This window comes from Typha latifolia, chromosome 4 (genome assembly GCF_019914945.1).
Source record: "Typha latifolia isolate L0001 chromosome 4, TyphaL0001v2, whole genome shotgun sequence".
Classification (NCBI taxonomy): domain Eukaryota; kingdom Viridiplantae; phylum Streptophyta; class Magnoliopsida; order Poales; family Typhaceae; genus Typha; species Typha latifolia.
This window is the reverse complement of record NC_133089.1, coordinates 4,148,336-4,163,634: the sequence shown is the minus strand read 5'-3', so window position 1 is coordinate 4,163,634 and position 15,299 is coordinate 4,148,336. Positions and strand designations below refer to the sequence as shown.

Genomic DNA, 15,299 nt, shown 5'->3' with positions numbered 1-15,299 from the left:
ATTAGACTTGTGTTTTAAGAGTTCAACATAAATGCCATTCTATTGAATAAATTACTATTGCCAGAAGACCCTAGCGAGAATTACCTTTATCAAAGAAATATGGAAAATTAATGACGGTGCCCTTGGAATTCAAAATAAAAACTAGTCATATAATATGAGCCATTTAACTATCTAAGATTTTTTAGAGTAGTTAATTCCCAATTATTTTCTATAAACACATGCACCATATGAATATCGCTAAAGCTCCTTACCGGTCCTTAAACACTCAGTTACAACATTCATGATCCTGTAGGGGCAGGTAATATCACACACAGGATTTTAGTTGCTTCCAATGAATCATGTTACACTCTTTTATGGCCATTCAGAGACCCACTGCGGATCACCTAGACTTTTGTAAAGAAGAAGGTTCATCTGAGCACAACTCCCAAGCTGCCAAAAGGCGACATGGGCATATGCCACCATCCGAGTTCAACTTCACCCATCCCGAGTCAGGCACAATCCACTCGGTCCTCATCCCCCCTAGAAGTCGGAGAGGTCTTCTTGGCAACCCTCTCATAGTCCTTTGCTAGCTGAACAACCCTCTCTAGATACGATAACATTCCTCTTATTATCCAAAGCGTGGAGGCTATAAGACCTTCGAGTCAAAGTTTTTGATTCAGGACTCAATGTGAGAAGAGCTTAGCTCCTCCTGCACTTTCATGCAGTATCTGCATGCAAAGAATAGATAGATAGTCCACACTTTCACCACGCAGCCCACAGAGTGCAGAATTTACCTCTGCCGAATGTGCAGTCAGTATAAAATAGGCCGTCTTTGATAACCTATTTTATGCCAGCTTCCAGTAAAAAGTATGCACCCTTCGAGCCACCGACATCTGCCGCAACATCTTCTAGCACTCCTAATGATCCCACTAAGAGGGCAGGAGGAAAATGGGTATGGACTTAGTACTGGACTCTGCCTCTAGGGGTGACCACTAGATCTAAGAAGCATCACCCTTGGTCTCCCACGGATTGAGTTCACCGTACTTAGCATGCAGAACTTTCACCAAACCCGAACACCAGCTCCCCATGAGCTGGGACTCTTGCCAGCTTGAGCACGTTTGAGAATAGTTCCGGTCTTAGAAAGACACCTAACTATCGATGTGCAAAAGATCTACAAAAAAAAAAAAGGGTTAAATTTCTCACCTCCTAAAACTTGTACCACTCTGTAGACAATGCTTTGGCAAACACACCCGTATCCACCACCAGTCCTTTTTTTTTTTTTGGTGCCCATTTAACCTTCAAATCAGCAGCACTCTGTGGGCTCCTTTTAAAATAAAATTCTTTTTTTTTTTTTTTTTTTTTTTTTTTTTTTGGACCCCTAAAGTTGGGGGCGGGGGGCAAGTCAACACTACCAAGTGGCTCGAGGGATCATCTGCGCCTCTTCCCTTCTCAATACCAAACGAATCAAGGACACGTCACGGAGATAGAATACTTCTCAGGAAACCATTCGATGAAGTTTTACGTATACGCGATGGCCGTTGCATCCGATCCTCCCAAGTGGTTCCTACATGCTCGCCACTACCGGGATGCGGCGGTGTCATAAGAAAGGTACGATCGTTCCCAGCCATTGACCCCGTGGTAGGGTGTGAGTCTTATACAGCGAGGCACGATAAGGACGACTCAAAATTCTCCTCCTTCCACTTGGTTCCCACTCATATGGTGCGAGTCCGACACACGCATGAAGACGAATCGCAAACTCTCTTCCTCCTTTCCCCATTGCAGGGGATCCTGTATAGAGCTGTTAGGTTAGTGGGGGTGAAAATCGAGGTGTCTTTTGCAATAAAGTCACGACCTTCTCCCCCCCCACCTTGGAGCGGAGATCATTGGACGCGTGTCGCCGACCGCTAGCCCTTTAAAAGAGAACGTGGAAGAGCAAGGCGTGAACAGTAACACCCAAATAGGGGCAGAAGAGTAATTTCAGTTTGTCAGTGGGAAGGCATCAACATAATGGCAGTTTCGTAGTTAAAGAGGAGGGGGGGAGAGAGAAGAGGGGCCTTTTAGTCACTTCGTGAGGAGCTCTTACTCCGCTTCCGCTACAAATAGGCCGACGCCTAGTTCTCTCGCTCGCCACTGGTAACTGTCCTCCTCTTCTTCATCCTCGTCCTCTTCTCCCCTACCTCCTCTCTCCCTCTCTTTTGGGATCTCGGATTCTCACCGAGAACTTGTCTATCATCTCGCGGTTGGAGAGCTGCGATCGTATCGATCGATAGCTTTACGAGTTTGCTCCTTCTAAGTGGAAGGGAGGGACGATTTCTAGGGTTTAGATCGGTCTGTCCGACTTATTTTGGGGTTGCTTCAGTTAGCGTTTGGTTCTGTGGGTGTTATGAGGTTGAGCGCAGAAATCGCGTGCAGGAATGAAGAGGAGAAAGATAACGAGATCATCTCCTTTCTGCCGCCTGCGCCTGCGCCTCCGCCGCAGCAGAAGCTCGTGGTCGGGTACGCGCTGACGTCGAAGAAGGTGAAGAGCTTCTTGCAGCCGAAGCTTGAAGGGTTGGCTAGGTAGGTCGACTTTCGGACGAATGTTTTGCGCATCAATGCGTTCCTGATCCTCGAACGACCGTTGGATTTGATATTATTCTTTTGTTCCCTTTTTCTGTGTTGTTATGGATTGTGATAATAGATGAAAGATTGGAATTTTCATCAGTTTCCATTATTATCTTTGAGAAAATAGGAAAGTAATGATTTACTAGACACTAAGATGCCGATTGCCTCGTCTGGTTCATGTTTTTGATCCTTTATGAGAATCGTTATTTTACGGAATGATTCAATTGCAAAAGATTGGTATCAAAATTTTCTATTTTATAGCCACTGTTTTATAGCAGAGATCAGGATAGTTTTCTCCAGAAAGTTCGATGCAAATTCTTCATTTCTTTCCTTGTCATGCTTTGGAGAAGATTTTTCATAATATTCTTTTCTTTTGTTCATTCAGCCATACGATTAAGTTATCCAATAATTTAAGGATCGACTTCAATTTAGGAAGTTACTTGAATATACAACGACACTAAGGTTAAAATCGGTCTTTTTGGTATTGAACGGTGGATTTTGATTTTAACTTGGGAGACAGCTGGTAGGAGTCTATATTCGAAAAGTATCTTGCAGTAAATATATTCGCTTTTTATTTACTGGTAGCTTTTATTCATAACGTTGACTCTGCTTGGGAGTTTACGAGAATAGGTATTAGCTAGTTGCCACTTTGGCTATTCTTAGGGTGCATTATGACTTATCTGGAATTTCACTTCTGAGCGGAATATTCCTGATGCATATACATCACCAGGATCAGGACAGGCTAATGAATTTAAAATGCTCTTTTCATGATTCTGTGATTGTTGACGTTGAAACATTGTAACACTTTATTCCGTGAAGTGTTATGTCATGTAAAACATTAAAGTCGTCCCATGTTTTAATATATTTCGTCTACTTGCTCTAGCACATTGTAATACGTGGAGTTTTTGACGAGTCAAGATTATAGTATTAGACTATAATATTATTGATGCAAAACCCATGGTTCAACATTTCACATTTGTCTCATCCATGTTTTTTCTCTGTTGTAAGTGCTGTTTTTATATGCCATACATCTATAGTTGCCAAATTGAAAGTTTTTTATTTTTTTTTCACTTGGATCATTCTTTTATTCTCTTTTGACTTTGTTATAATTTATAATTTCTTAGGTATGTAAAAGTCTCCTCTGGTTACCAGAAACTCTTTTTTGTGTACAAGGGAATACATACTTGCCGTTTGATGTTTTAACTTTTTATTTTGATTGGGAGGAATAATGCTTGAACAGAACTAAAACAAATTCCAGTCAAATTTTGATGTGGAAGCTTTTCACATGTTCCATTCATTTTGACTTAAACAATGTTCGTAATTTCGTCAATGAGTTTTGGTGTTTCTTTAAATAGTTTTTGCATTTCTTATTTGCCTGTATCCTCTTTTCCTTTTCCTTTTTTTCCTATTGGCTGGAAGTTTCCTGAAAACTGTCTTCAGCTTTTCCGAAACATTGCTTATCCATGCTTTGAGCGCAAGTCATGGGAGTTCCATCCTAGGCTGGATAATGCAGTTTCCAACTCAAATATCAGGCTATCTTCAGCCTCCATGATTCACTGTATTATCCCTCGTGGGTAGAAGAACAGTTTATTCCACCATCTTTGTAGGCGATATTCTTGACCCTGGGTATTGGTTTGCTTTTGGTCATTGGTTATCTTAGTATCAGGAATGTTGCCCCAATTCTCTGTAGAAAATATAACTACCTCCTAAATAACTTCTCATTGGTAGATAATATTTGTTATACTTCATGGTTTGCTTACTTTCCACTTCATAGAATGGTCCAGAGTGATGAGACTGTTCCAAGTACTCACTAAAGTTTGCAGAATTACCTTGGTTTCAATCAAAGAACTTTTGGTACCTCCCTTGTTATATTTATTTGATCATTGTCTAGAATGTAGGCTGAAAAATGTAGCTGACGTAGTAACTTGCTTTTTAAGGCCAAGAACTTTGTTCCAAAGCCATAATTTACTTAATTTCTCCCATCCCATTATTTGTGCTGTCTTCTTTGATGAATGATTGTTCTTAAGCTGAAGGAAGCAATCATAAATATCCGTGGGCTATGGCCTTTGGTTTCTTTCTTATCATAATTGTGAGTTTTGTGCAGCCTAGACTTCTCTGTATTTTAGTTAACAATGGTGTTCAATTTATTATATACATAGTGTTATACTAATGTAGCCAAGACTAAATAGTGGGGCAAATGAATGCTCTAGTTGCAACTGCTGCTACTGCTGGTACCATGCCCAACCTACTTAAATTCTATTTTTTTAATCAGTTTTTAGGAAAAGTTAAATTTTAGGTAGAACTGTATATTCTGAAGCTGTAACATTGTTTAAATAACTATTCTTCTTTGTTCCTTGATAATTAGTTAAAATATGGAGACTTCAATTAGTGAGGCTGTCACAGTAAGGCTTCTCATTGCCTGCACGTTGTTGTTAGTTTTGAGTCATTGAAACAACGATACAACCAACAACAGCGGGAAAGGACATAGAATGATAGTTACTTTAGACAAATAAGAGATCAGTTGCACCATTTGCATCCTTTTGATGCTAGGTACATACCATTTTTAACTTGGTACAGTTGAAGTATTACCTTATTATTATGAAGATATGTTTTTTCTGCCTTTCTGACAGTACCTATAGTCGATGAATTATATTTATATTTCTTTGTTTTTCCCCTTTTTTGCAACCACTCATCTGTTTAAGCCTTTCAAAACCTTGGTGCAGAAAGAAGGGTATTTTATTTGTTGCAATTGACCAAAGCCGCCCACTTTTAGAGCAAGGCCCTTTCGACATTGTTCTGCACAAGGTAACTCATTGCCCTTTGATTTGTCATTCTTGTCCTTTTGTGGATCTTAAAACATTTGTTTGCCACATCTTATGTGGTTCCCTACAGTGGAAAATAAAATCAATTCCTTTCTACTTTTTTATTATTTGCAAGGATATACCTGTCCAATTTTTAGAACCTCTAAGATAATTTTCTCCTGAATCTTTGATACTCTTTGTTCTTGATTTTTTTTTCTCCAGTTGACTGGAAAAGAATGGCAACAAATTCTGGAGGTTAGTAATCCCAAACACCAGCATGAAAAGCATACATCATCTAGCAGGGACTCTCTATTATATCTCTTGTCGTCCACTTTGCCACAAATTTTTCTAGTGTTCTAATAATGCTGCCAACTTGAATGAATTGTCTACTATGAACTAATGCTGAATTAGTCACTGATGCACAGAAGATACTAGAATTTAGCACTTATTTTCATCTAAAAATATTTGTCAGCTGCTCTGTTTACATGCTTTATAATTAATGATAGGATGGTTTAGATTAAAGAAATTATATATATATATATATATATATATATATATATATATATATATATATATATATATATATATATATATTCTTAGATTTGGTCTCTGCAGATTTACAAGTATTCGATCAATTGACATTTTCCTGAGTGTTCTAGTAAGCATATATTAAATCCTCCTAATCTTTTAAGTGAAGTGCTAGGGCTTCTTTGTATCTACTACGACAGCCTGCTGATACACAAGGCACATATATAATAATTATTTGTTTTTCTATTTTGATATTTGGAGTTACAACCTTATTGAGGTAGATCATATCAAAATGTATCTGTCTGTAGTACTTCTTTTAGTTGAACTATCATTTTGACATTTCCAGTTCTTTATTATTTTTTCTTTTTCGTGCAGGATTATAGGGAAAAACATCCAGATGTGACTGTCCTTGACCCGCCAGATGCCATACGACATTTATACAATCGCCAGTCGATGCTTCAGGAAGTAGCTGACTTGAATCTATCAGATTACTACGGTACTTTTTACCAGAATTAATGTCTCATCAGCCTCTGTAGAATGTCTAGTGAGTTATCATCTTTTCAGGACAGGCGTCTTCAATTTTTTTGCTTTATGCACCTTTAGGTGCAAGTGTGCAACCAATCATTCTTCCATGCAGTTTCATTTTCTGTTTCTTGAGGTCCTTATGTTGAAAATATGATGTATATCTTTTGGGATCTATTACTGCAATAGATGCTTGTAATTACTGATAGATCACTAAACTAGACCTTATCTTTGAAGAAAGGTCATCAGTCATTTGCCCAAAAATTGTTATGTAGTTCCATCTAACCTTAGATTTCTACTTCCTTTTGTTAGAGGCACAAAATGACCATCTTTAAATGCAATTCAAGCTCCATGTGCTGTGATTAGTCTAGGTTATAAAGGAATGCTGCTTCTGATTTATTTTTCTCCAAAAGTTGGTCATTATGGTGCAGGGGATTTGTTGCAGGTAAAGTTGGTGTTCCTAGGCAACTAGTCATCACAAAAGATCCATCTTCCATACCAGCTGCAGTCACCAAGGCTGGACTAACACTACCTTTAGGTAAATATTTTATTAAATATTCATCGTATTTATAATTCTATATAGTTCTGTTATGTGAAATAAATCTGTATAAGTGATGTTCTTGAAAATAGAAATGAACAAAGGGCTGCTGTAAACACCGTTTGGTCTATAATGTTGTTTTCTTCTTGCAAGTATAGATGGTTGTCTTAGCTGTGAATATAATTTGCATGGTCCACATATGATCAAAGAAGTGGACACCTTGTTTAAAACAAGGAAGTTTGTTATTGTTATAGATGAATTGTCACTTCATTAATTTAGACTTTGAGCTAATATAAGAATTAATAAATCTCATCGTACCAAAGTTAACATCACCGTTTTAAAAGCGGCCAAATTGCCTTAGCAGTGTGGAGCATCGGCCGCCTCGCAAAGAGAGTAGGCGACGGTAGTTTTGGCGGTCAGGTTGGGCAACGAGCAGAGTCTGCAACGAGCATCGACGGCGGCAATCTCCTCATTTCTTCTCTCTCCAACATTGGAAGTTGGAACCACCAAGGTTCTGAGTATCAGGATCGGAATTGGTATTGGCCATCAGTAAAAATGATATGTATCGGCCGTATTGATCGCTTGTATCAAGTTAAACTATTTTTTAATTACGTAAATTTTTAAATATTATTTAAAAATTAGAATTTTTTAGAAAAAAATGACAAGAAAATAAAATTACTTACATATGAAGTCTAAAAACTTAAAAAATGTATTAACTTACTCAAAATTAAAACTTTGATGAATATCGAGTTAACTCGTAAATTTTTGTGGTCTTCAATTATAATCACAATAAATTTGTAAATAATGATGCCTAAGACTTGATGCTTTAAAAAGTGATTCCATCATACTAGTTATATTGTATGGATCATGTTGTGCAACTTATGTTTGAGGAAGATAATAATCACCATATATATTTTGTGTCTGAGGATATTGAGGATAATAATCAATATATGAATTCAAACAATAAATACTCGATGCACTATAATCATAGAGAATAACATTCTCATAATGACGTTAGTGATATATATATATGCATCCTTAGTTTTTTTTTGTCTTTAATTTCTATGCCTTATTGATTTTCCTCACTAAATATAGATGAGACGATCTCACCATCATGTGTATCATTAAGATTATTAGGATTATTACTAGTACTAGTAGGTGTATTATTTCTCACTGTCAAATCTTCATTCTTAAATTTCTCTCTCAATCTCATATTATAATGATAAAAAATTAACTTCTCCAATCTTTTCATTTCTCAATCGTGTTGCGTGTTTTGGTGTGTTAAGAAGAAAGTAGTCAAACTTTTTTCGCATTATAATGAAGACACAGTTTGATTTAAAGTCTTATTTGCTATTGGTGTCAAATTTAGTGTCTCTTTTCATTCATAAATAGACCACTATTCAATTGAAGCGTTATGAGGTATAACTACAACAATTTTAGCAGTACTAAATTGCCCATCTCTTAATTTATATCTCTTAATTTAAAATCAGAAATATATTATTACATACGTTTAACAATAAACTGATTATATTGAAAGTTAAAACTTAAAATAATTAATAATAAAATAGTTTAATTAAATCATAACTCATTTTTTTATCGCAAATGATTGTTTATGAATATCAGGCTTAAGCTTGCTGATTACCTTCCTAACTCCTAACAAGACTTCATTATTATTATTAACATTTATAGAGAAATAAAATATTAGATTAAAAAAAATACTCTGTAAAGATGTAAAATTTAAAAATTTGTAAGCATTTAAATTTTTAAATACTCAAACAAAAGTAAATTAATAAATGAAAAACATGCTTATAAGTAATGTGTTTATCTCTATGTAGTTGTTTGTTTTATCTGGAATCAATAATCTTCTACCACTTATTAAATGAGCTTGAGCCAGGCTCAACTTGAAATTATTTTTTGAGCCTCATAATTCTGCTCAGGCTCCACTCAACTCAACTTGAGCCGAGCTCGAGCTGAGCCTAACCAAGCCCAAGCCGAGCCCGAGCAAAGCTCGGACTTGATTAGAGGATGAGGCGATGGCGGTGTGGACGACGGTTTGCTGAAGGAGTAAGAGACGGATGGAGAGGAGGCGATGACGAGGAGATGGTGAATGAAGGAGGAGGAGGATGCCGATGGAGTGGACGACGAAGAGGAAGCCGACGCCGAGGAGGTAGTGCTGTGGCGGCGGCTTGCCGATGGAGGCCGACGGAGAGGGAGGAGGTGGCAGCGCATGGGGTGAGGCTATGAGTGGTGATCGGGTGGATGAGGGTGACGGTGATGGGTGAGGGTGATGGTGATGGATGGGTGAGGGTGATGGATGGGTGAGGGACACGTGGCAATATTTTATTTTTTGTCACGTGTCCTTAGTTATAGTTAGTCAGGCTATCGAGTCGAGCCTAAGCGAGCTGGCTCCAGCTCAGGCTCGGCTCGATATTAATTTCGAGCCGGTTACAATGGCTCAGCTCTAACCGAGCCGAGCCGGACTTGAGCTTCAGCAGAGCCGAGCCCGAGCCGCTCGTCAAGCTTGACAGTCATAATTCTTATAACTTTTGCCCATATTTTTTTTAATTGATTCTTTTGTTATGCCTCTTGCTTCATATAAGAAAGCTATCTCAGTCTTGTCATCACTATCTACAAGTCGTAGTACCTTAACAAGAGGCTCAAATATTATTGTGACTATTGTAATATCATCTCAAAATATCTTTTTAAGAGTCATGTTCTTTAAAGTTTCAGCTAAAATTTTATCTTTAGATTTTATATTCTTAATTTTTATAGACCACTCTTGTGATATAAATATTCGCATAATATTATATTTGTAACACATGATGCTTTCCAATACTAAAAAAAATGAGTGGCAAATTTAGTGAGACCATATTTAATGATCTCCTTATCATTAGTCATATGTCTAAATAAATTAAGAACTCAACTATAGTTGTATATAAGATTTATTAATCATTGACCTTCATGTCAATTTTTGATTTTTTGCAATATCCTTTAACATGAAATTAATACAGTGTGCAGCATATAGCGTCAAATATAAATGAGGTCTTTTCATCATAAGTAAATTTTTAGTAGTTTTATAATTGGCTACATAATTAGTAACCACTTGAACTTCTCTTTTTTCACCTATTTTTTATACTATCTCATTTATCAACTGACATATAATCTGCACTCTTGAAATAAGTAGTAGTATCCATAGACTTTAGAAATATTGTTTCTATGCCGAGTACACCAAGAAATTAATTATTTTCTTTTGTTTTATGTACCTCACCCATCATATATCAGTGTACAACCAAATTCATCTCGATACCGTTTAAATGTCTCAATGTAAGTGTGAATTTCATCTACGTCTAACTCAAAATATTTAGTAACAATATCATTTGAATTAGGAGGCGGAATAACAGACCCTGCTGATTATATAGCATCCACTTTAGTGTGATAATAAAGACTATCAATTATATTGAAAGGATTATAGTTGTAGAAAAAAAATTATAGATAGCTTTGCCAATGTGCTTATTTGCATTTTTAATTTCTTTGAGAGCTGTCTTAAAAAAAGTCTTGTACGACCCTTTTTTTGAAGATATGTGTCCATTGGTTAATATTTTTAGACTTTATTGTAGCACTAGGAGTTCTAGGGATAGAACTATTGCCCCCATACTATCTTTCTCCATGCGTATGAACTAATCTAAATTTTTGAAAGTTACCACCATTGTTTTTTTTCTCATCTTGTCTTTTCTATATGCATATTTTTGCTTTCTTTCATTGTCTGCATCTCTCATCATTATCCCCTCTTTGCTCACTGTTATCATCAATCAATGCGTACAGACAGGGTAATGCATCAACTTTTTACGAACCATTGACTCTCTTTGTTGTGTAGATTGCTTATCTTTCTTTTTGCTTATTAGATGAATCAACATATATTTTTTTTTTCACATCAGTTGTATTTAACGCATCTTTTATTTTACTCAATAGTGTTGTAATTTTTTTTTTTTTAAAGGGAATATATTATTTAAGATCCCTTAGTACACAAAGCGTTGTTGACGTTAGCAGCCAAAATAGGCAGTAAGGAGGGGGAAATGAGCCCTCCCAGGTGCAACTGAAAGCTATAGTCCTACCATAATTAGCAAGCCAATCACTGACTAATTAGCTTTACGGTAGATATGGTTGAGAGACATTAAAGGAAAGAAAGGTAAAAAATGCAAACAATCATCAATGATAGTAGCGGTAGCCCATGGAGCCGGATGGTGATCCTTCAAAATGTTGACTAACAAAAGAGAATCACTTTTGATGATAAGGTGAGATATCCTTTGCTGGTGGAGAAAGCGGAGCGCCTCGCGGAGGCCGATTGCTTCGGCAGCCAAGGTGGATTGGTAGAATCCATGTCTACTGCCTACACTAATTGGGGAACCTACTGGGTGCGCAAGGTGAAGCACGCCCCACTAAGTTTGTTGGGACTCGAAAAAGAGCCGTTAATGTTGAGCTTGAGGAAGTCGGTCGGAGGGAGTTCTCATTGGATGAGGCAATGAGGGGCGGGTGACCCACTGACCGGAGGGGAGATAACTTCATAATATTCATAGACTAGAGGCATTAGATTGGCTTAAGTGGATCAAATTAAAATTTATTCCAACTATCAACGAATTCCTAAGATTTTAGTGTTTTATGGAGTTATTAGCCATTTTGGCTCGAGCCTCACTGAGTTGGAGGCGAGCTGAGCTAAGCTTTTTCAGCTCAAATCAAGCTCGAGTTGAAAAACTTTGGCTGTCGAGCCGAGTTGGGCCTAGCTTGCTTAGGCTCGGCTTGTTTACACCCCTACCGCCCACCACATGTGATACGCTGGTTAATATTGTATGCTTTCTTTGAATTGAGAGAATGGGAATTACTATTTTCTCCTATTCATCATAAATTTTTTTGGAGAGAAATAAATAGAAAATGAGTCTTTCCATAGCCAAGTTCGTTTTTCCTCTTCCATTCTGGATCTTTAAGGAAATAGAGAATATAAGGTGTATCATTTTTTCTTGTGTTTCTGATGTACCTTTAGAAGACAAACAGGACTATTCCAAAAGTTTTGGCACTGTCCAGATGCAACTTTTTCTTTCATTCATCATTTCCAACACTCAGGTAGGCTATTCTACACTGAATATCTGATATAGATAGACATCTTTGAGCTTTGTCAACAGAAAATATTTGGGTATTTGGTCATATATCCTAACCATAATGCAACCACATAGGTCCTATGTAGCCATTAGGTGGAAGAGACTGTAAAAGAAGCACCCAGAGAAAAAGGCAGTTTGCAGATTTTGTGCTCTATTATAGAAGTTTTGATGAAGTTACAGAGGGTAATTCTTTTCTCTTCCCTTGAACTGAAGAGAAGACAGATATTTTCTCTTGTTTTTGTCTCCTTTTTATTCTCTCCTACCTGAAGAATCCTAACAGAGTAGTGCAAGCTGAATTCAGATTTTATAGGCTTTCTGGAATAATGGGGAGAGAAAAAAGATCTGTCGTCTCAATTCATCCACTTGCAAAATTCAAGGTCGATTGCAACTTATTTTGGTTATCTTAGTTGACTGAGTAGATCTTTAGTCTCAACCTTCTAATATCCCATAGTTCATAGTAGAGGTTGAGGGTTGTTTGACTGGATATGCATAAGTTTGGGTTCCTGAATCGTTGAACTCTTTCTTAATTTTAGGGCTTGCTAAAATTCCAACAGATCAATTTTGCTCCAATTTTTAGCATTCAATTCCTCTTTGTTATTGATAGATAATGCGCTTTAAGTACAGAGCTGAAGTCTGTCACTTCTTGTTTTGTACAATTTTACTCTTGGTGTACCTTTTCATGAGCACATTGAATCAACATATTTTGATGAAAATTCCAATATCAACTTACTTTGAGATCCGTTTTGAAATTAATACAGAATTTCTTACTTTTTGGTTAAACTTTCTGCATGCTGCAGTGGCAAAACCATTGGTAGTTGATGGAAGTGCCAAGTCTCATGAATTATCTCTTGCGTATGATCATTTTTCCTTATCAATGCTCGAGCCTCCATTGGTTCTCCAGGAATTTGTCAATCATGGTAGCTTGTGATTTCCTTCTGCCTCAATTGTTTGATTACCTTATTAAATCTCAGAACTGATTACGTCACATACATACACATATAGGGGGCGTTCTCTTTAAGGTCTACGTTGTTGGAGAAGCAATAAGGGTTGTACGTAGGTTTTCCCTTCCTGATGTTAATAAGCGTGAGCTATTAAATAATGCTGGTGTCTTTCGATTTCCGAGGGTTTCTTGTGCTGCGGCCAATGCCGATGATGCAGACCTTGACCCTGGTATTGCTGGTATGATATCTGTGACATCTCGAATTATTTTGGTTATCTAGTCTAAAAACAACTGGTGTTGTGAACAAAAAATATATCTTATTTCTGTCAATACAGAACTTCCTCCAAGACCACTGCTTGAGAGGCTAGCTAAAGAACTGCGCCGTCGACTGGTATGATGAACCTGTTATTTTGCTTCATGGATGTATTACATTATATGAAAAAAAATTATTTTGTTTCATATATGTATGCGCACTGATACTGTCTATTTTCTGATATATGTAGGGTCTCCGGCTGTTCAACTTAGATATGATCAGAGAGCACGGCACAAGAGACCGGTTTTATGTCATAGATATCAATTATTTTCCTGGCAAGTGATTACTTGATTTTTTTTTCCCTATATGAACTGATCATCTCTATAAACCTTTCATTCCACTATGTTTTCTTATATCCATCATTGATAGATTTAGGAACTAACTTCTTATAAGTTATTACTTGATAAGAGACTGGTTTTATGCCATAGATATCAATTATTTTCCTGGCAAGTGATTACTTGATTTTTTTTTTCCCCTATATGAACTGATCATCTCTATAAACCTTTAATTCCACTATGTCTTTCTTAATAATCCATCATTGATAGTTTTAGGAACTAACTTCTCATGAAATATGCAAGCCAGCCATGATTTTTCAGCAACATGCTAGTCAAAAACAAAATATACTTACGTTTCATCCAAGTACAGAAGTGATACACTATATTTCAGATAGTACTCTTTTTTGGTTATTGGTATATTAGAATGTAACATATAAGGCAAAAGTAAAACTTTTGTACGAATTAACTTCGCTTATGCTGCTTATCATGTTTTGAAGAAAATACCAAGTTAATGCTTTCTGTTATTCAGGCTAAGGTTTCTTTTACATTAATAGTACAATCTGTGTATGTCAACCATTAAGAATTTACTAGAATTTTTTATTTCCTATAAAACTGACAATCCTTTCTTATATGTACAATCATTCACATGCTGCAATCTCGATTTCATAATGGTTGAAAAACTAATGAATTAGGCAGTCACAGCCTTTTACTTGCAAACATGTTTGTTGTCCCATTACAATTCAATCATGACAGTTGCTGGATGACTTACAAGACGTTGAGTCCCTCACATATTTCTCTCAATCTTGTAGGATATGGTAAAATGCCAGGCTATGAACATATATTTACTGATTTCCTCCTCGGTCTGGTGCAAAGCAAGTATAAAAGGCGGCTCAGTAACGGCTAAATTGGGGGACCGACAAGGTCTTGCAGATGCAAAAGAATGGCTGATGTATGTCTGGAATTCAACCTACCTGAAACATTCGAGCTGCATTTCCCATGTACATAGCGGGGAGATCTTCCTCGGGATGTGGAGTACGACAGTCGCTGAAACAGTTGCTTTGAGAAGAAATTCCCCCATTACTCTGTAAATTATTAACTGGTGGCTTACAACGCAGCCTTCTCGGCGGCTAAGGCTTACACCATAAATGTATGCAAGATTTCTTCTCTTGTTTCATGTATTTTCTTGTTGTTTGTATTCCTTGGGAAATATTTGTTTGGTTCGGAGCCCTCAATTTCACTACTCATGTTAGGTTAATAAACCTTTGCTCTTTTTAGTGAACATGGTAAAGATATATCTCTTGTTTGATTCAGCAGTAGCAAGCTTGGCTTAGGGTGGGAATCAGTGCCGGCACACCACTGGATGTATGTTAGTGTGTTACACGTCAACGTATCAATTTTACTGCTCTGATTCCGATAAAAAAAGAATACAGGATTGCATTAGGGATTGAGGAGACTCATGACTCATGAGTCGTTGACCCTTGTACAGGGTTGACTACCATCGATTCACAATACTTTATTTTGCACATTATGTGAAAATGTGTAACCAAAGAAGTCATATTTAGCACCAATTAATCCAGACCTTATCTGCCTTACCTGATTCGTCAATCCAAGTCTTTCTTGGTTTCATTTTAAACAATGATGAGATGCTT

At 36.9% G+C, this 15,299-nt stretch overlaps 1 protein-coding gene across 2 annotated transcripts; it reads left to right on the top strand.

Moving 5' to 3' along the window:
- The first annotated feature begins 2,028 nt into the window (after nt 1–2,028).
- LOC140786415 (inositol-tetrakisphosphate 1-kinase 3) lies at nt 2,029–14,960 on the top strand. Of its 2 annotated transcripts, none has more exons than XM_073134831.1 (10): nt 2,029–2,112; nt 5,307–5,388; nt 5,607–5,639; nt 6,288–6,408; nt 6,880–6,972; nt 12,920–13,039; nt 13,125–13,301; nt 13,398–13,453; nt 13,566–13,650; nt 14,460–14,960. In XM_073134831.1, exons 4-10 carry the CDS (start codon nt 6,366–6,368, stop codon nt 14,552–14,554), a joined length of 669 nt encoding a protein of 222 aa, XP_072990932.1. In that variant the 5' UTR covers nt 2,029–2,112; nt 5,307–5,388; nt 5,607–5,639; nt 6,288–6,365; the 3' UTR covers nt 14,555–14,960. The 2 variants fall into 2 exon arrangements, with proteins under 2 accessions (XP_072990932.1, XP_072990931.1); XM_073134830.1 differs by having other exon boundaries at nt 2,106–2,538.
- Nucleotides 14,961–15,299: the final 339 nt, after the last annotated feature.